The sequence below is a fragment of the Schistocerca serialis genome, chromosome 1 (genome assembly GCF_023864345.2).
Source record: "Schistocerca serialis cubense isolate TAMUIC-IGC-003099 chromosome 1, iqSchSeri2.2, whole genome shotgun sequence".
Lineage (NCBI taxonomy): Eukaryota > Metazoa > Arthropoda > Insecta > Orthoptera > Acrididae > Schistocerca > Schistocerca serialis.
Genome location: NC_064638.1, coordinates 899,875,143 through 899,898,267, shown reverse-complemented (window position 1 = coordinate 899,898,267; position 23,125 = coordinate 899,875,143). Strand labels below are relative to the sequence as shown.

The 23,125-nt window shown below is 35.7% G+C and overlaps 1 protein-coding gene across 1 annotated transcript in view; it reads left to right on the top strand.

Annotated features, from left to right (window-relative positions):
- LOC126444898 (uncharacterized) overlaps positions 1-23,125 on the top strand; it is a 697,169-nt gene that overhangs the window by 181,286 nt on the left and 492,758 nt on the right. The window contains exon 4 of the mRNA XM_050090969.1: positions 13,957-14,070. Within this exon, the coding sequence (XP_049946926.1) occupies positions 13,957-14,070 (114 nt within the window). The remainder of the gene's footprint in view (positions 1-13,956; positions 14,071-23,125) is intronic.

Below are 23,125 nucleotides of genomic sequence, written 5' to 3'. Positions count from 1 at the left end.
GTCACCCAGCTTGTTAATACACAATAGTACTTTCAATAAGTTTATATATTCAAGAAGTTAGGAATCAAACACAACAGGACACCAGTGCAACCACTGTCAGTAGCACTATTCATCTCTGTCACCAAGAACATCCGCACATCTTCCCTACATGAGCTCAACACAACAGTGCTGGACTCTACAACTGCATCTCTGCCTACACCAAATTCAACCACGACTAAATATGGATTGGTACCCAGAATTCCTGTCTCTTCTTGCTCTCCAGCCCATCACACAGAGTCATGCCCATTGTCCCTTTGGTACATGTGGCCTCCACATGCACACATCCTCACCACTGACATCCTCTCACCCCCCCCCCCCCCCCCCTCTCTCTCTCTCTCTCTCTTCAGTTATGACCTTTGTGGACACTTCAGATGTTTCCTACATCAGCCATAGATATATCAGCTGTTCAGCACTCATGTACTCATGTGATACCCATCACAGCTTTGTGAAAGGGCCTAGTTGTGATTCGTTTAAGTGTCAACCATGGCATGACAGATCACGTGCGTCTGCACCTCATTACCTGTAAGAAATGGTCCAGCAGTGCCCGGTTCCTACCCCAGCCATGACCCATCAGGTCAGAACAGATTAAAACCTGTGAGAAACAGTCCAACCAAGCTCCTCTTCTGAGCTAGTTGTGATGCATTTGATCAGGCAAATTTGCCATACACAATGCCTGACACTGAACAGTCACCATGTTGCTGTGTTGACCTCAGTGCTGATCCTTCATTTTCTCCCTCATTCTGCACACTGCTGGGGAGGGGTTCTGTGGCAGCTATCAACGACAACATCACTGATTAGTGAAAGTTGAAAGTGGCTGTTTGGCCTCTCTTCTATCTCTCCCTCTCCCTCTCTCTCTCTCTCTCTCTCTCTCTCTCTCTGACTGTTTAGTAAACATCATACTCTGTTCATGTGTGGATGAGTCATAAAATTTTCTTCAATAAAAACTGTTTTACTCTGTATACAGACTGTGTTTTTGATATTCTACACCCATCTGCATCCCAAAAAACCCATAAACTAAATGCACTGATGGTTCATGTAGGCTGTACTCTGTTTATTATCCATGTAATTGGCCAATTTCAACTGTGGGTCATATACAGGCACATATTTTAAGCTTCACACTTCATTTCATATTCAAGTGCATTGCTGGTACATTTCGAGAGATATACATCATATTTCTGTGTGTCTGCAGTACACAGTATAAAAACAATACAAGAGCATGCGTGATTATGTCCATTAGGTGGCACAAACAGAAAACTTATGTGTTTCATAAAATTTTGATAATTTTTTTCCAAACAAAGAGTTGTTTCAAAATTTAAGTTTCATGTAACTTTCTATTTAATGTTGAAAATTAATATGCTCCTGTGAACTGAAATAACATGATTTTTCTGTCTTTAGATACAAAGTCATCTTTCAAAGCAAGAAGATAATTTATCTCAAAGTGACATCATACTGCATTTGCAGCATCATCAGTTAAATAAAGTAGATTGTCCTCTGTATGAGGCATATACTATACATCAAAATTGTCAACGTTGTCTACAGTGTCAGTTTCAGCTTCAAATTCAATTAATTTTTGATTAACTGTTTGAGGCTGGTATTTTCTGTATGTGACTAATATGAGCCATTTCACTTCCTGCAGTCCTGCTGCTTTCAAAAACTTGTTTATTCATTTTGGCTAGCAACTGATTCATGTCCAGTGTAAACTGCTCTATTGTTTGCTGAGTCTGTTGAAATTTCCATACTCTGACCTAGTCTTAACCCTGAATTAAACTCTAGAAATAAGTCCTGTGCTGAACCCTTCCTCTCTTTTTTGTGCCAGTTTTAACGAGAGGTCTAAGGAAATTGTTTCACACACAAAGGATGGTCACAACTAATAAAATTTGTGTCACTCTGAGGCGATAATTGAACAAAAAATGCCAGTCAGCTGCTATTCTCCTGATGTCTGGGGTGTCTCCAGACACATTTTCATTGGTCATCGGGGCTCAATTCAAAGTTCGACTCATGACTTAAGACAATATTACTCCAATGAATGAGATTCCAGGCCAAAGATGTGTCTGAGATGCCCCAAACATTGGTGGTATACCAAACTGAATGGTGCTTACAATATATCCTGAATTCCAGGATTGATGGTGTTGAGTGCCATTTTATTTCATAGTAGAACCTTTTTGGTAGTCATCCGTGGCATCCTTACTGCATAGCACTATGCAAACAATATTCTATGCCCCATTTTGTTGCCCTTCTTGGCAAGCCATCCTGGGCTTACATTTAAGCAAGATAATGCTACCCACACAGAATTTCTTTGTGCTTACCAAACCCTACCTTTACCAACAAGGTCACTAGATATCTCTCCATTTGAGAACTTTTGGAACATTTTGGTCAGGGACATCGAACCATCTCAGGATTTTGATGATCTAACAATCTGCCCCTGGTAACTAAGTGGTCAGTTTGACAGAATGTCAATGCCAAGGGCCCAGGTTCGATTCCTGGCTACGCCGGAGATTTTCTCCGCTCAGGGACTGGGTGTTGTGTTGTCCTAATCATCATCATTTCATCCCCATCGATGTACAAGTTGCCAAAGTGGCGTCAAATCGGAAGACTTGCACCTGGCGAACGGTCTACCCTACGGGATGCCCTAGTCACACGACATATACTTTTTGATGATCTAACATGCCAATTGGACAGCACTAGGCACAATATTCCTCAGGAAGGCATCACAACTCTATCATTCAATGCCAAGGTGAATAACTGCCTGAATAAGGGCCAGAGGTAGATCAATATGCTACTGATTTGCTCAACTGCTCAATTTGTGAAGCTCTTTCTCTTGAATAAATTATCGAATTTTTCTGAAATTGTAATTATTTTTTGTATGTTTGTTTCTTCCCATCTTTCCACTCTCATAGAGTGTATTTAAAGTTAAAAAATGTATCATGCATTGTTTGTCAAGCTCTGTAAATCCCTTGAAGGAGGAAAATAAGAAGGGATATGGAACATGTCAATGTGTAAAGTAATAAAAGACAAGGAGCCATTGAAACATAGTATGTATAACATATTAACAGTGAACTAGTATTACACTGTTCACTGTCATTCACTGTTATAAAATCGAAATTTAATAGACTAAATTAGAAAGAAAAAAAAATTGTGCTGTCTCCTCAGTTTATACAATATAGCTGCAATTTATTTGCTATTAGTAGCTTTAATATACACAGCAAACTATTAGAACCCTACTATTCACCCAGCTTTACAGTGAATGCAGTGAGTTACTGTATAGTTAAGAGAAATTTTAAATTCCCAAATCTAGATATTCAGGTAATTTGTAGAATGAGTGGCTAATGAGCTAAGTTTTTAAGTTGATTTTATACTTGTAGTAATTCTTAAAGCCTTGCTTTATTTTAAATGGGAGCTTCTTAAATAGCTTCCCATCAGAGTATATAACTTCATTTTGAACCCTGTGCAAGGAGTTGAGAATTACGTTTGTGTATTGCACTAATCACAGTTTAGATGAAACAGATTTTTATTTTCAGTAACGAAAATCATTAAGGAGCTAATGTGGGAGTGGGTATAAGAATTCCAAGATCCCTAAAAAGGTTTCTACAAGATGTAAGGCTATGTACTTTGCAAAGTATTGTTTGTGCTCTTTTCTGCTAAGTAAACATTTCATTTAGTTTGAGTGCACTACCCCAGCAGCTAATTTTATAAGCCAAGATGGAATGACAATCCTCAAAAGAAGCCAACACTCACATATATTGGTCAACAGGATGAGAGATACTTCCAGAGGCAAGACTTATTGAACTGAGGTTCTTGGTTTGCTTGTGTGTGAGTTGATTCAAAATTAACTTGTTGTCCAATTGGATCTCAAGGAGTTTCATACACTGCATTTGAATTTAATTGAATTTTAAGAGGTACTGTAGGATTATGTTGTGCACATCAATTTAGGTGTAATATGAGACATGTTATCAGGAGAAAGAAAACTGGCATTCTACAGATCAGAGTGTGGAATGTCAGATCCCTTAATCAGGCAGTTAGGTTAGAAAATTTAAAAAAGGAAATGGATAGGTTAAAGTTAGATATAGTGGGAATAAGTGAAGTTTGGTGGCAGGAGGTACAAGACTTTTGGTCCGGTGAATACAGGGTTATAAATACAAAATCAAATAGGGGTATTGGAGGAGTAGGTTTAGTAATGAATATTAAAATAAGAGTGCGGGTAAGCTGTTACAAACTGCATAGTGAACACATTATTGTGGCCAGGTTAGACACGAAGCCCATGCCTTCTACAGTAGTACAAGTTTATATGCCAACTAGCTCTGCAGATGATGAAGAAATTGATGAAATGTATGATGAGATAAAAGAAATTAATCAGGTAGTCAAGGGAGATGAAAATTTAATAGTCATGGGTGACTGGAATTCAAGAGTAGGAAAAGGGAGAGAAGGAAAAATAGTAGGTGAATATGGATTGGGGGTAAGAAATAAAAGAGGAAGCCCTCTGGTAGAATTATGCACAGTGCATAACTTAATCATAACTAACACTTGGTTCAAGATTCATAAAAGAAGGTTGTATACATGGAAGAATCTTGAGATACTAGAAAGTATCAGATAGATTATATAATGATAAGACAGAGATTTAGCAACCAAGTTTTAAATTGAAAGACATTTCCATGGGCAGATGTGGATTCTAACCACAATCTATTGGTTATGAACTGTAGATTAAAACTGAAGAAATTGCAAAAAGGTGGGAATTTAAGGAGACGTGACCTGGATAAACTGACTAAACCAGAGGTTGTACAGAGTTTCAGGGAGAGCATAAGGGAACAATTGACAGGAACGGGGGAAAGAAATACAGTAGAAGAAGAATGGGTAGCTTTGGGGGATGAAGTAGTGAAGGCAGCAGAGGATCAAGTAGGTAAAAAGATGAGTGCTAGTAGAAATCCTTGGGTAACAGAAGAAATACTGAATTTAATTGATGAAAGGAGAAAATATAAAAATGCAGTAAATGAAGCAGGCAAAAAGGAATACAAATGTCTCAAAAATGAGATTGACAGGAAGTGCAAAATGGCCAAGCAGGGATGGCTAGAGGACAAATGTATGGATGTAGAGGCTTATCTCACTAGGGGCAAGATAGATACTACCTACAGGAAAATTAAAGATACCTTTGGAGAAAAGAGAGCTACTTGTATGAATATCAAGAGCTCAGATGGAAACCCAGTTCTAAGCAAAAAAGGGAAAGCAGAAAGGTGGAAGGGGTATATAGAAGGTCTATACAAGGGCGATGTACTTGATGACAATATTATGGAAATGGAAGAGGATGTAGATGAAGATGAAATGGGAGATACAATACTGTGTGAAGAGTTTGACAGAGCACTGAAAGACCTGAGTCAAAACAAGGCCCTGGGAGTAGACAACACTTCATTAGAACTACTGACGGCCTTGGGAGAGCCAGTCCTGACAAAACTCTACCATCTGGTGAGCAAGATGTATGAGACAGGCAAAATACCCTCAGACTTCAAGAAGAATATAATAATTCCAATCCCAAAGAAAGCAGGTATTGACAGATGTGAAAATTACCGAACTATCAGTTTAATAAGTCACAGCTGCAAAACACTAACACGAATTCTTTACAGATGAATAGAAAAACTGGTAGAAGCCAACCTTGGGGAAGATCAGTTTGGATTCCATAGAAATGTTGGAACATGTGAGGCAATACTTACCTTGCGACTTATCTTAGAAGAAAGATTAAGGATAGGCAAACCTACATTTCTAGCATTTGTAAACTTAGAGAATGCTTTTGACAATGTTGACTGGAATACTCTCTTTCAAATTCTAAAGGTGGTAGGGGTAAAATATAGGGAGCGAAAGGCTATTTACAGTTAGTACCGAAACCAGATGGCAGTTATAAGAGTTGATGGGCTTGAAAGGGAAGCAGTGGTTGGGAAGGGAGTGAGACAGGGCTGTAGCATCTCCCCGATGTTATTCAATCTGTATATTGAGCAAGCAGTAAAAGAAACAAAAGAAACAAAAGAATGGAGAAGAAATAAAAACTTTGAGTTTGACCGATGGCATTTTAATTCTGTCAGAGACAGCAAAGGACTTGGAAGAGCAGTTGAACGGAATGGACAATGTCTTGAAAGGAGGATATAAGATGAACATCAACAAAAGCAAAATGAGGATAATGGAATGTAGTCGAATTAAGTCAGGTGATGCTGAGGGAATTAGATTAGGAAATGAGACACTTAAAGTAGTGAAGGAGTTTTGCTATTTGGGGAGCAAAATAACTGATGATGGTCGAATTAGAGAGGATATAAAATTTAGACTGGCAATGGCAAGGAAAGTGTTTCTGAAGAAGAGAAATTTGTTAACATTGAGTATAGATTTAAGTGCCAGGTAGACGTTTCTGAAAGTATTTGTATGGAGTGTAGCCATGTATGGAAGTGAAACATGGACAATAAATAGTTTGCACAAGAAGAGAATAGAAGCTTTCAAAATGTGGTGCTACAGAAGAATGCTGAAGATTAGATGTGTAGATGACATAACCAATGAGGAGGTATTGAATAGAATTGGGGAGAAGAGATGTTTGTGGCACAACTTGACAAGAAGAAGAGACTGGTTGCTAGGACATGTTCTGAGGAATCAGGGGATTACAAATTTATCATTGGAGGGCATGGAGAGTAAAAATCGTAGAGGGAGACCAAGAGATGAATACACTAAGCAGATTCAAAAGGATGTGGGTTGCAGTAAGTACTGGGAGATGAAGAAGCTTGCACAGGATAGAGTAGCATGGAGAGCTGCATCAAACCAGTATCAGGACTGAAGACCACAACAACAACAACAATGGAACATGTCGAAAATAGGAAACATCCAGTATCACTTGTTTCCTTAGAAGTAAATGTTTTCATTAAATTCTCTAGTACCATATTTTTACAAAGGACAATTTATATAAATTTAATTTAATAGTACCCTTTGACACTTCAGAGTTATTTTCCCTGTCGAGAATCTCAAATTTTTAAAAAGAATTTTCACGTAAATACTGTCACATCTGTTTTATGGCAAACTTCATAGTAACCAAATATCCATGTAATGAGATCCTTTTTCAAGGATTGTCAAGTGAATTCTGGCAAGAATAGGGGGGGGGGGGGCATTATAAAATATAATATATAATGGAGACTGATTAATAATTGCTGCTTGAATACAAAATATTATAGAAAGGAATGAGAGAAAACGATATTGTTCTTCCTCCCCATGTTATGTATGTGCACACTTGAATTTTTAATCCCCACTAAACTATAATGATTTTTTTCACATTCTTTTTAAAATTTGAGTTTCCTCACATTTTTACACAACACTGGTGGTATGGTTCAAAATATCTATGCAATACAATGTACAAAAGGCTGCTTGCATGTCTATTGCAGAAGCTGCTTCATCATGAATGTGATAGAGTTGAGTTTCATACAGCCTGAATTGATATGTTGTTTTCATTTGATTACCAACTATGATACCCAAGAAAGTAGTGGTATTCTATTTCTTCCAGCCTTGCTTCATCTGACTCTAAACCCACATCCTCAGACTAGTGTGTACATAATCTTTTTCATGTTTATAACCAGTTAATTTTGCATGAGTTATTAGGCTCTGATGTTTGCAGAAGGTATGCTTCTATTTCAAGCATCTCATATGTATAAAATATTTTCTTTTCCTTGTTTTCAACAACTAAATCATTTGCAAGCAGATGAGACAGCGAATGTCCCATTGCCAAACCCTGTATAATCTGTATTTGATTGCTTTGATTTTTGACTGTCATCTGTTTGCATTTGATACATTTCAAAAGGGGGTCATCATCTCCCCCTTCTTGTACTATTGCCATAATACTGCTTACCATCAGTTTTTCTGGAAAATTCCGTATCTGAAAGAGTTGTTTGCTATGCACAGTAACTGTATGATTATTTGTCCACTTACTAGCTGCATTATGTGATTTTATGTTTCACTATCAGCAGATGATTTCTTTGCCTTTATTTTCTTTGTACTTTTTCTCAGTTAATCTTTGCATCTGATTTCTAGAACATGACACTCTATAATTTTTTTATACCATAGTACACTTCTTTTTGGGGATATTCATGTCCAAATTTATGAGTTCTACTACATTTACATAATTATTATTCAGTTTGTTTGCTATATCTCTGCCATCTGAATCAAATTTATTATCTGATGCTTTGATCTGGTCCATGTTTCCTCTCTCTCATCATTAATTACACTCCAGTCTGTCTTTATCTTGTCTTTTGAGTTTGTTATAATAATGTTAAATAGTATTGCTATTTCTTCCATTATTATTTTCCTGTACTCCTTTTATAATACTTTATGCTTTTCAGCATTCCCTATGCATCTCAGTTCATGCAGCTTCCTTTGCTGTTCTAATATTTCACTGATAATCAACTGTACTCAGTTCTGCACCTTTTCCTGTTTCTTTACTTTGAGAGATGCTACATGAAATTTATTTTTAAATGTACTGATAATACATCATACTTTTCATGCAAATTATGTGTTTGCAGAGTCTCAGTTCAATGTTACCTACTTAATATTGTTTAACAATGCTAATATTTGTTCACTGATGTTCCTTACTGCTTTGGGTGTTTAGTTAGATTCAGATATTGCATTATTACTCCTGCAAAAGTAGATCAGCTGTCCATGATAATCAGATACTTTCACTTGAACAACATGTGCCTCATAGTTGCATCTAATTATTTATTTTTATTTATTAAGTTAGGGCCCATTTTATCACATTTTTGATATTGGTCTTGTAAAAGAAAAAAAACAGTATAGAATTTTATGTATTTACATTCTTATACAAAATAAAGTTACGTATGACATATTATTTTTCCAGGCTACTTTCATTCTCATCAGCACATCCTCGTGGTTGTAATAACATAAACAGTTTTCTGCTTAGTTAGGCAAAATAAAATAAAATTTTTTACAGACGTATGAAAAGTTACTGAAACATCTTGGTCGATTTTACTAAAGCATTAAATATTTTAGTTAAACAGGTATACTAACTTTATTTCATATCCATATATGTGGCACAAAAGATAGGTACATAGTGAGACGATGTGTACATTAGTGAAAAGAGTTTAGTTTTATCTAGGAATACTTCGATAATTAGGAATTTTTGTTTGGGGAGAATATGAGGCTATGGACATTATTTCAGATATTCGGTAATACTGTAGAAGCTGTTCTTTATTTGTAGATTTTTTAGTTCTTTTTTTAAATCTATTAATATTTGCTATTCTTTCATGTTAGCTGGCAGTGAACTGTAGAGGATTTTTTGTTCATAAACTGCACTGTCCTGATATATTGATTTTCTGTGTACATTGCTACGATAGTCATCCCTGTTCCTTGTCTGATAATTGTGGATCTCACTGTTCATCACTGAAAACTCTCTATGGCTCTCAATGAAACCTATACTTCCAAATGTAAATGTAGATAGTAGGGTCACAATTTTTAATTCCTTAAAAATGCCTCTACATGGTTCTCTGCAAGCAACATCTCTTATTAATTGAGGAGCTTTCTTTTGAAGTTTAAAAGACTGCTTTGCAAAGGAGGTATTTTCCCAGTATAATTGTGATACCTTAGCAGACTATGCATGTAGGTGTAATAGGAACTTAAACACTATTTCAGCATTGCAACAATCTTTAAGCATTCTTAATATGTAACAGCACTTGCTTAATTTTTTTTAATCATTTCTACATGTTTTTCCTATTTACATGTTCATCCAGCCATAATAAAAAAATAATAATAAAAACATAATGTGATTATTTTGCTGAATTTGACTATTCCCTAATTAAACTTTGCTTTGGTAATGTTTTTGTCCCTTATATGATTGAAGCTAATCAATACAGTTTTCATTTCACTAACAATGAGAATTAGTAATGATGTTGTAAATAACTGCCTGACTTTGAAAACTCACTCTTGCAGGTGAATTTTGTTGTTTGCCAGTTCTTCAAAACATTCTCTTATTTTTGATCCTTTTTGCATATCACTGCAATATTCACAAAATAACTTGGCACTTTTTCACCAATTTATTTGCTCCCAGAATAGAACCAAGTTATATTGTGCAGACAGTGCTGAAGTACCCATATATTTCTCTTGATTTTCACTTCAAGTAAGTTAGCAATTTTTTTCCCTGAAGAGGATAATCTTGTTACCTGGTGATCTGAACTCACAAAACACTGTTTAAGTCATCTGTATCTATAAAAGTAATTTTAAAGTCTTTTTTTTCCTGCTGTGGATAATCTCACAACTGTATATTAACAGTTTTTACGTATATTTCATTATGTGTATGACTGTTAATGTCTACTTTGGGTGCTAACAGGTCAGTACTATCATTTGAAATAACTTGATGTGATTATTTATGATACTGAGAAAATGTGTTTCTATTGACAACTGTTAAGTTTGTTCAGCTATCATCTAACAAAATATAAATTTCATTTATTGAGTTACATACAGATGTAACCTCAAAGCTGCTAACATTATATCACTAAAAACTGAGCATTGACAGCTCAAAACATTAACCCTCAAGCAGACCAACCAATTTTTGTGACATGAGAGGGTGTGTAGTGTACTTTGTACATGTGTAATAAAAGCTGTCATTTTGCTACCAAGAGAAATGTGTATGAGCTAAATCATAGTTTAATTTTAGTTTATTTAAACAACAATACAAAAAACTTATATTACATAGCTAATTTACAATTTGATTAAACAAATAAGAAACTTTCATATCATTCTATCACCACAGCTGACATATCAATCTATTACAACACTTTTTTAACCTCGTATGAACAAAAACACTCTTTCATTGTGTAACGATGCTTTATCCTTGAACATTACTTAAATTAACTTAACTTGGCCTGGAGTTCATTTGATGAAAGAATATAACAATTTCCAACTTCACAAAATTTATTGATAACTGAACTGCATACTTGTCATGTTAACAAAACACTGACTGAGATACTTCACAGATCTCTTTCACTGACTGACAAAACAAAACCTCAACAACTAACTTGCAGGCTCACTGCATCACTTTATATAGAATTTTAACAATAAATTTCAAAATAAACCATTATTAATTTTGTACAGTTTTGATGTTACAATTAAAATTTACAAAATGTAAAGAAACTGATGTTACAGCCGAATACGATATAAAATATAATATCATATTACGTAATTTTTTTTATCATTATCTGCCGTTTCAAATATAAAAAATCAATCTGAACTTTAATTAAAATAATGTCTCTTCTATTATGTTGGTTACCTAATTAATTACAGTTTGGATTTAGTTACTCACATTCAATGACAGTACAAATCTTGTGCTTTATCCTTAAAATTTACAAATAAGGCCTTAAATTCTGAAAATCGGAAAGTTGTGTTATGTGAACTATTGGAGAGTTAATTATAAGTATAATTATAGAGGATATTAATTACAGAGGAGGACATAAAAATAGATAACAAATGAAAATATATCACTTGGTAATAATTTTTAAGCCGTTTCTCAAGATAAAGGGGTTCTCTGTGTCATCCCACCAATCATCTGCAATTAAGGTAATTAGAGGTGCTAGCCACTAGTGTCAACATTTCCACAGCCTCTTAACATTTGTTACTAATTATCTCTTACTTCAACTTCTCAACTAGGTTTTTAATTTGGAACCTGTTCATAATTTTGTTAACGACAGCAATCCATAGACAATTATGATAAGATACGTCCTTCCAGACTACTTACAAATAATAAACTGTATTTTGGCAAAATGGACTGAATAATGCATCCAAAACACACACAAAAGCCTCCAGTAAGTACTGAAACATCCAAAAACCACCCGGATGCATAGAAAAAGGGTGGTATCTGACATTTCATATGAATCTAGGGGGAGGCGCTACCCAACCACTCTTACAAGTATTACTTGTATTTGTATGAATGGCTGTACCATTATAATTTCAATTATAAACATATAAGAACGATAGTTTTATATGTTGAAGAAGTATCAGTTATCACAAAGTTCCTTCCATTTACACAGTTAATTATCTTGCACATTTTTGGAAAATGCTTTACACTTCTCACATGTATGCACTGTTTTTACATGATCTTTGCAAAAACAGCTATAGCATGAGTTACACCTTATGGTATTAAATGTGTTTCTTGCTCATACACATGTCACACACCAAACTTCTTTTCTTGGTGGTAGGCTTCTCAGTTCTTTCAACACATTGAGCTTTGCATTTCATGAAGAAAGGTGCAATGTTGGCAGGAAGTGAAGGAATATTAGATCTTTCCACTAGTTGAGACTTCATGAGAGACAGTGCTAAATCTTTCAAGACAATTCTTCTATTTGTTTTTGGATTTGACTCATTTGCATGAAAAATTATTTGAACATTGAGTCCTGCTATATCCATTAGAGCGTGGAATACAACCAATGGCCATCTTCTTGTCACCCTTGTGATGGAATACATACCTCCCAGTTGATCAATTGTGTTAATTCTTCCCTTTGTTGTATTGTAATCCAAAAATATCTCTTGTTTACCTGTAACTTTGTCAATGGTTACAAAATCATGCATAGTTGAAAGTAAGATAACTGCCTTGTTTTGTTTCAGCACATATGAAACTAGTGTTATATCATTCTGAAAACCAAATAAAGAGGAATGGATAGTCCTACATTTCACACCTAAAAATTCTGGTAGGATCTCATGGACGTTTTTTCTCTACATGCTGTTGCATGTTAGTTACTTTTTCAAAAGGGGGTTGGGTAAGGAATAGCTAGTGTACCAATTATTCATTGTAATGTTTTTTCCTGAGCCTTCAGTGTGAGTAAAGAGAGAATTAGAAACATTGTATGGTCCTTTAGGTTGTTTTCCGCAAAATACTTCAATATTGCTAGTGGACAATGTTTTAGCACCTGTTAAAACAAAAATCTTTATCCTGTACTTTGCTGATTTGTTTGGGATATACTGAACAAAAGAACAGTGACTCCAGAAAGCTTGCAACTTCTTATGTGCTATATTTTGATTTGATTAAAAAGGAATGAAATAAAAGTGAAGGAAAAATTACTTACATAACGAGGCAAGTGGCGTACTTTGTACACTAATATGAAACACTCACAGTTTATTTTATATTACTGTTCCTCACATGAACCTATGACAGCACAACTTCTCACTGTGCTAGCTGAAATGATAATGCAGGAATAGGTAGGGGCTTGTTAATGTAAAACAACAATGGAACTGTGCATGATGATGTTATTTGCAGTTGGTGCACTTTATAAACAGGTGCGCCTGCTTGAAGGTTAAAGATGTGAAAATTTTCTGGTTTTGCAACGTTATGCCATTTGGGTGCTAACATAAAAAAAATATGCCTAGTGCTGAGCTGAATAACACCTGAATGACAAAATTAAAATTTTGTATTGTTGCAGAAAGTTATAGCCCATTTTTAATATTTTTACAGGGAAAAATTTTACTGCTGTAGTCTTAAATAAATGTATGAACTGTACTGGTCTGTTCAGTGAACAGCTGGGTATTTGTGATATCTGGCATGGGCAGAACAGAACAGACATTAAAGGCATTAATCTTTTTGGGAAATGTTTGATGTCAAAGTAATAAATGTTACCCCCGCATTATGATACATTTCCCAGCACAAAGTTGTATAATGCATGATATAGAGGTTAAAAACTTTATACTGCCAAAGAATTGTCAGTGACCGTAGCTGCATTCTGTAAAAGGAGAGCATTTATTTTAGTACTTTTATTCTTTTCTGGTGAGTACAATTTATAGCTATCTTTCTGTCCCACTGACAAATTTTATGTTATTAATATTTCAGTTGTAGGGAATTCAATTCAACCATATTGTCCACAAAGTTTTGCAGAATTTGGTTTGTTCCTATAACCAGTTTTATTTGATTTGCAGCAAATGGAGTCTCTGAATACAGAGCTTGAAGCTATGCAACAGAGGCTTAAAGACCAAGAGGCAGAACTAAGTCACTTAACAGGGTTGCAAGAAGAAAACAACAAACTGAAAAATGTAAGTTCCTATCTCTTTAAAAAAAAGGTTATTGATATTAGTTCCACAATACTGAGTTTATTTTTGTATTTTTAAGTAAGATATGTAAGAGTTTCTAAGTAAGGCACGGGAAGCTCTAGCTGAAGGTAAATAATTTAGGAGTAAAGCAAATAACTCACCAAGTAGATGAAGTGTTGAGTCACAGACAGACACATGTAAAAGAATGAAACTTCACTAGCTTTTTAAAGAATCCTTTTTCAGGCTATAGCACACTACTTTCACAGTATTTCACAATGAAAGTCTGGTGAAAATAGTTATGCACAAGATATGATAAGAACAAAGAACTGAATACCATAAAAGTAATCATATTTTCTTTAATATTTAGTTTTAAGATTTTTAGGCAAGGTCTCACGAAATAAAATTTGCACAGAATTTTAACTCTTCCTTTAAATTTAAAAAATATACAAAATTTATCACATTGCACTAGACATTTCAATTCTGAATACACACAAAATTCAAGCTTTCACAACCAATGGTTGCTTCATCAGAAAAGAGGGAAGGAGAGGGAAAGATCATTCACAGAACTTTTATGTTTGATATGAATTTGTTTCTAGTTAAAGATTTTGTGAATACGTCTGCCAGCCATTTATCAAAATAAACATAATAAACTTCAAACTTATTATTTTCAACAGGTTTGCATTTATAAAGGTATTTAATGTTAATGTGCTTGGTATGTTTGTGATGTTATGTGTTTTTAATTAGGCGAATAGCACTTTCATTGTCAACATGGAGTGTTGTTGGTTTGTCTCACTGAGAACCAAGTTCACTGAGAAAACCATGCAACCATGCAACCAAACAACTTCTGTAGCAACAACTAAAGCTGCTATGTATTCTGCCTCAGTTGTTGGTCAGCTAACATATTTCTACCTACATGTACACCATGTCATATGCCCACCTGCTGACAAGCTCACATAGCCTGTTGTTGACTGATGAGTGTTACAGTCACCAGCAAAGTTGGCATCTGGGTAGACCACCAGTCCAGCAGAGTCACCTTTATACCTTATAGTCAGATCCGCAGTCCCCTGTAGATACTTCATAAACCTTTTAACAGCATGCCAATGATTGAGACCCAGATCATTTAAAAACATACTTACCATGCTCACAGCGAACATGATGTCTGGCCACGAGGCCATGAGACAGTTGCTGTAAACATTAAGGTGCCAACTGCCTGCTGATAAGATTTGCTTTCCATCTCCTTCACCTCATGTCGGTTTGCAGGAGACTGCCCACTGTGCACCATGGTACCAACATCTAAAGGAGTGGAGTTCAATTTTGAATCACCCGTGTTGAACTTCTGAAATAAACAACTGATGTATCTTTGCTGGCCTAAACATATTTCTTTTGTAGAAGGACTTCATTCAATTTCCAATCCACAGAAGTATTTTCCATTGCCCACACCAATTTCAAACATTGACCCCAGTGCTGTCAAAACATATTCCATTATTTTTGGAGACTTACAAATAAGCCATCATCCACATAAAGTGCCAGGCAAACATTAGTGTCATCTGTTAAAGCATGGAAAACACATTTGTCTGTGTTTAGTTGCACAAAGCCAAACAGTGTCGGAAACTGTACAAATTTTTGATTCCTACAATGTGGTGATTCTTTCAGTCCATATAGACTCTTCTTCAAATTGCAAACATTATTTGAGCCTTCTACAACAAAACCTTTTGGTTGCTCCATGTAATAAGCTTCTTCTTTCAAATCCCCATTCAGGAATGCAGTCTTAACATCAAACTGCCTAATTTTCATATTTCGTGAAGCTTCTACAGCTAAGAAAACTCTGATTCAATCATATCAGACCACAGGAGAGAATATATCTTCATAATCAATGCCTTTTCATTGTGAATAACCTTTTGCACATAATCTAGATTTAAAGTGTTCAATTTTTCATTCAGAATTCTGTTTTACGTGATAGACCCACTTACATCCAACTGCTTTGCAGTTGTGTGTAATGCTACTAGATCCCAAGTTTTGTTCTTCTTCAAGGATGTAATTTCCTCTTACATTATTTGTTTCCACTTTGATGACTCTTTCAAAACCATTGCTTCTTCAAAAGTTTGAGGTTCAAAGATAATGGCAGAACAAGCTGTATCTTGGTCCCAAAAATGAGCAGGTGCTCACAGATTAGACTGATCTCTTGGATTCATCCTTTTCTTTCATTTCTTCACCAGTTTCATCCTCTTCAGATTCCTCTTGAACATCTTCTGCAGCATCGTCTCCCTTGTAAAATTTATTATATCTTTGTTCTATGTTTAAGCTATGGGTTTGTTGTTCATTGAAAGAGACATTGCAGAAGACTGTAATTTTCTTTTTAGTCAGGATTGTAGAGGTGATAATTGGTACTATAACCATCATAGCCAAATGCGATCGGTATCTTACATGTACTATCCGATTTTGATCTAAACTTATCAAGAACATGTATGGATGCTGCTGATCCAAACTTCCTCATGTGTCATAAAGAAGGTTTTCCAAACCATTTTTCATATGGCATAACACTGTTGTTTGCTTTACATGGTTGGCAATTTAAGATATATGCTGCACAATTTTCTGCCTCTGCCTTTGTGAGACAAGTCAGTACTTAATAACATAATGCATGCAAACTCACCATGGAGCTACTTTCTTGTTTAATTTGGCCATTCTGCTGTGGTGTATAGGGACTTGTCTTCATATATTACAACATTTTGCTTGAACTAATCTTCAAATTGCTTATTTATGAATTCTGTTCCATTGTCAGTTCTCAGAACCTGGATTTTGTTTCCAGTTTGTCTTTCAGTCAGTCTCTGAAATTCCAAAAACACAGGGAAAGAATCATGCTTACTTTTAAGAAAATACATGTACCTGTATGAAGTGAAATCTTCCTTAAAAACTATGTACAAATATGCACCTCCAGGACATGGTTTTCTCACCCATCCACTCAAATATACATGAATAAATTCGCCAGGAACTTCTGATCTTGTTTCTAAATTTCAATTAAAAGATTTTCTTTTCATCCTGCCATACTGACATGGTTCACAATGAAGGTTTTTAACTTTCATCACATTGAAACCAGGTATTAAGTTCAGCTCAGCCATATTCATGAGACCACTGAAACGAATGTGTCCAAGTCTCTCATGCCAGATCATGGTGGAATTCAGGGAAACAGGATTTGCCTGTAGTATATCCAGACATTTGAACAACATTTGATAACCCTGATTGCCCATCTTAATTTCTGCTGGAATTAGACCTGAACTGTGAACTTCCATTCTCTTGTCTTCAAAAACAACTTTCATTGCCCTTTTTGTGACTGCTCCCACTTAAATTTTTCTGTATCTTAGGAATATATAATGTGTTTTCCAAAGTGCAAGGTTTCCATTTGCCCTCAAATAATGACAGTACATCAATTTATCCAATGCCTTCTGCATTGACAATTGAGCTCTCTCCAATTTGAACAAATGAGTCATTTGACTAAATTGGCTTAAATGTGCAGCGGGGCAGGTTATGATGTATTGCTCTTCATCATACTGTTCACTGCAAAAGTTCCACCTACCTCAGTATGGTGTCAGTTCACCATCTCAATTCTATGCAAACATAGGTACTATTAGTAACTGAAAAAGTAGCATTGATAAAATTATGCCTATATTTACATTGCAAAGTCATCATAACTCTAGTAGCCAGCTATCCTGTAAATATCTTATAATAATTTTCAGGCCGATGCTGGTTGCTTCATACCTTTAGTAGAATGTCATAATTCTAATACAAGTCCTTTTATTTCCTTTAGCTCAAATGAAAAGAAAAAAACCTGCCATCAAGTCAAAATGTTCTTAGCTAACAAGACCACTGTTCTCAGTTAACAGTTCATGCAATCCAGATCACATGAAAAGCAGCCAGAAATATACATAAGCCCAACCCAAATAATTATGCAATTTCACAGTTACAGTTCCGCTACTTATAGTGTGTTTCACTCTTAATCCTTTTCAGTGTTTTTCAATAACAGAAACTGCTCATCACATATTCCATATATGAAAGCAAAACATGTCATGTGGAATTTACACACAGGCTGAAAGTTCACACACAGTTATTTTTCCAACAAAACAATTCCAAAATTTCCGCCAATCTGTCTGTAAATGCAACTGCTTCCACAGCAACACAATCTGGACACAAAAAACCAATTACTTCTTCATTTTACACATAATGAAGACTGAAATGTTCAACATGACTTGCACATCCAATAGCTGATTAGCGACTCCCCGAATGCTGCTTCTGCTACAGCATATCTACCTAGCAGTGTGTGGAAACTGTTTCACTCTGACTGGCCCATCATTTTGGCTGGCCAATCAGAAGAATTGTTCGAGATCATTCTCACACCAAACCTGGCCTGCAACAATCATTGTTCTCAGATGCATTTACATTGTTCCAACAAGCAAATAATAATATAAGAAACTCCTGGCTGATTAAAACTGTGTGCCCGACCGAGACTCGAACTCATGACCTTTGCCTTTCGCAGGCAAGTGCTCTACCAACTGAGCTACCGAAGCACAACTCACACATGGTCCTCACAGCCTTACTTCTGCCAGTATCTCATCTCCTACCTTCCAAAATTTACAGAAGCTCTCCTGCTAACCTTGCAGAACTAGCACTCCTGAAAGAAAGGATACTGCGAAGACATGGCTTAACCACAGCCTGGGGGATGTTTCCAGAATGAGAATTCCACTCTGCAGTGGAGTGTGCGCTGATATGAAACTTCCTGCCAGATTAAAACTGTGTGCCCGACCAAGACTCGAACTCGGGACCTTTACCTTTCGCGGGCGAGTGCTCTACCAACTGAGCTACCGAAGCATGACTCACAGCTTTACTTGGCAGAGCACTTGCCCGTGAAAGGCAAAGGATCTGAGTTTGAGTGTCAGTTGGGCACACAGTTTTAATCTGCCAGGAAGTTTCATATCAGCGCACACTCCACTGCAGAGTGGAAATCTCATTCTGGAAACATCGCCCAGGCTGTGGCTAAGCCATGTCTCCGCAGTATCCTTTCTTTCAGGAGTGCTAGTTCTGCAAGGTTCACAGGACAGCTTCTGTAAAGTTTGGAAGGTAGGAGACGAGATACTGGCAGAAGTAAAGCTGTGAGGACTGGGTGTGAGTTGTGCTCCAGTAGCTCAGATTGTAGAGCACTTGCCTGTGAAAGGCAAAGGTCCCGAGTTCAAATCTCAGTCGGGCACACAGTTTTAATCTGCCACTCCGCTGCAGAGTGGAAATCTCATTCTGGACTAATATAAGATTTAATAAAGAAAATTATTTTTAGTAAGAAAATTAATCTTGAAATTTAGAATATGATTTTACTTTCCATCTATATTCTTGCTGCTTCCTTAGAAAAACAAGTACACTTACACATACGTCATCAGCAATGTGGGTACAAACGTCTTTCCCATGCTATGATTGCGTAAATCGTTACATAAAATTAATCTTGAAATTTAATGTATGCTTCTCATACACTATTACATTTACTCTCATTTATTCCCACGACAACATAAGACACAATAATTTTATCGATTTTTACATAATGAAAATGAAAAGTAGTTAAAGTTTTTAAATTAAAATCTCAGTTAAATAATTCTGCCCATTGAGAGTTCTGGTTATGTTTTCAAATGATACCAAAAGATAAACTGTTATAGTTCCTTACTGAATTTAATTCCGTAAGTGCCACTTTTGAATTTTTAAGTTATTTTCTCTGTCTCTGAAAATATGACAGTTACAACGTTGAAATGTTTATACAATCGTCTCTTGAATAAAAACTAGTGCACTGATTTTGAAAATGATTGAATAATATTTAATATAGTTTATTTAGATTCATAATGGGTTTGAATATATGGCTAGCAGTAGCAACAGGTGCAAATGACTCATCGCTAAGACACAACTTGCTGTCTCCTTGACAGCCTCTGGCTCCAATACTGTGGGCTGTACTACAATGCAGCTTACTGCAATAAATGTTATCGTGTAATAACTTGTCACATCACAAATGTATTGACCACACTCTGCGTGGTGTCATATGTATTGAAACAGCACTGTCAGCTAACGAAATGTTTTTGCAACTTGGAGCAAAACTTGTGTTATATAAAAATAAATAATAAATACACATATATGGATGGAAAAAGTTTTAAAGGGTAATACAATTGCATTATTTGAAATGTTCTGCTTGTATGAATTTAGACTGTTGGGACTTCCTTTCCTACATTTCAATTGTAGATGCAGGCAGCTGACTTCAAGGACACCAGTGCATGTCAAAAAATGAAGAAAATTCTCTTTACTGGGCTACACTTCACTTCAATAAAAATACTTAAGTCTTCTCTCTAATTCACACACACATATAATACATAACACTCATAAGACTTCATACTTCAAGCTATATATCTTAATCATCCTTCTACATATGAGAGAGAGCAATGAATGATGTTTTTTTTTTTTTTTTTTCATTTGTCAACACCTTACCACACAATCATATTTAATGTCTTTGCCAATGCTTATGGTCATTCACTGTTTCATTTCTTTATTTTTCTTAAAATAAATTTTAAGCTTATCATATCTGCGGGGTCTTTCACCATGTTCCTACCCAATTAACCCTGGTACTGTATATTGACATGGTAAGGAGACATAGAGTATTTTTGCATGTACATATTTACATTTAAATTTGCCGATAGGGGTTGTTGCACTTTGTATATCAGCTTCTCTTTTATTTAATGAAATGTATATGCCAGCTTATCCTATATATGTTAAAGTTCTATGAGATATTGAAAGATTATATACAGAATATGATAGTTCATTACATTTTTAAATTTAGCATGGTGAGAATAATATTCATTTTCCTTTGGCCTCACTGCTGGGTTTCATGCTTGCACACTAGCAGCCTTGATGGCTAAGCACTAGTCGCTAATGGTCTACATGCTAGTTGCTACCATCTCACGTGCATGCACTTGTTTTCTTAGTGTTGATTTCTCACTGAGTCTCACTCTATCACCTGAGTATTACATATTAAAGAATTGCCACAGTGTTTGTCTTCATTCTGGGTGCAGTGGGTGTGTGCTTATTGTTCAAAATCCAACGTTGTGGCAGAAATCTCCATTTTTACATCCCAGCATCATTAATACCCATCATACTCTTATTTTCAGTGGAGAGAACCCTGGCCAACAGCATCCATGTATTACTTCTCATTGCTGTTGATTTTATGCTTACGTGTACAAATCAAAAGAATTAATTATGCCTATACACATTATTTTATCTTAAAATACAGTCCATAAGAAAACCTACACTTAGAGTTATGTACATTATGTACAATTATCTTGTGATAGAAACAAAATATGCTACCTAGCTTTATCATTCTACAAAAGCTTTCACATCTTTATGTGGTTGGAGGCACTTGTCTCTCCTTGTTTTCTCATAGGTTAATTTGTACGTCCCAGGGCATGGACTTTTGGAAATTACATATGGTCCTGAATGGAGAAACTGCCACTTCTTATTCAGTTTGCCAGATTTTCTTGATTTAGGGTGCATCCTTAAGAGGACTCGTTGTCCTTCAAAAAATTGTGTGGCACGTTTTAGTTTTTTATTATAAAGTTTCCTTCTATACTCAGCCCTGTTTTCTAGTGTAACCATGGCTTGTATGATTTTGTCTTGTAGTGTCATTTCTGTAGTGGGTACCTTTGGTATGGGTGACTCCCACTCATTCATTTGTTTTACCTGGAACATCTATTCATTTGGAGTGAAACCTGTTGAAGAATGTGGAAAGTTATTGACAATGTGCATGAAAGGAGTATGTATTCTACTTATCGGGTGTGTCTGTGAGGGGTGTATGTACTAATAAACTAGTTAAATTCTTTAAAGACTCATTCTACTGGTCTTGCTTTGTGGTGATTTGAGAATTTCTGTGTAAATTCTAGAGCTTTCTACTGTCTCGAACACACGATATTCTGGATATGAATGTGGGTTGGTAGAATCCTACCTGCTGCACATCACATGTTTGTGCTTACAGGTTTAAAATCAGTCATGGGCAGAAAGTAGATGTTGTAGATGAATGACACCAACAAGTACCTATAGCGTATAAATTTTCTATTTTGTATATAATATGTTATACCTTTTATGGGAGGGTTTGTATATTTTTCTTTACTTATTTCTCATTTGGGGACCTGTCTATTTTCCCCTCTTTTCATATTCACAAACTTCTATCAATGAAGTCCTTTCTTATTTCTGTGTTTACTAGAAACCTAAATCTTATATTTAGATAAGAAGGCTGAAAAATCAGACTACATGAACACACATCCACATATATACAAATATACACTTCTACACAAACATTAAATTACATAAGACAAAGTAGAGAGGATATAAAATGTAGACTGTCAATGGCAATGGCAAGGAAAGCATTTCTGAAGAAGAAAAATTTGTTAAAATTGGGTATAGATTTAAGTGTCAGGAAATTGTTCCTGAAAGTATTTGTATGGAGTGTAGCCATGTATGGAAGTGAAACATGGATAATAAATAGTTTGGAAAAGAAGAGAATAGAAGCTTTCGAAATGTGGAGCTACAGAAGAATGTTGAAGATTAGGTGGGTAGATCATGTAACTAATGAGGAGGTATAGAATAGAACTGGGGAGAAGAGAAATTTGTGGCACAACTTGACTAGAAGAAGGGATCAATTGGTAGGGCATATTCTGAGACATCAAGGGCATGCCCTCCAGCATAATTCTAGGGACCTAGGAACCTGCTACACCATAAGTGCCATTTGGCTTCTCCCACCCAACACCAGTCCCTCGGAACTGCAGAGATGGGAACTTGCACTCCAACACATCCTTTCATCCTGCCATCCCCCTGGACTGAACCTACGTTAACCAACCTCACTCCCATTTACTCTTCAGTCTTCTCCTCTTTCCCTTTCCTCTTTAGTCATTCACAGATCTTTTCATCCTACATAGTTGTGTTTATCTTTATACTATATACCTCTTTACTTCTGTATATATCCTCTTTGGTTTGAAGCTGGCACAGTACTTAC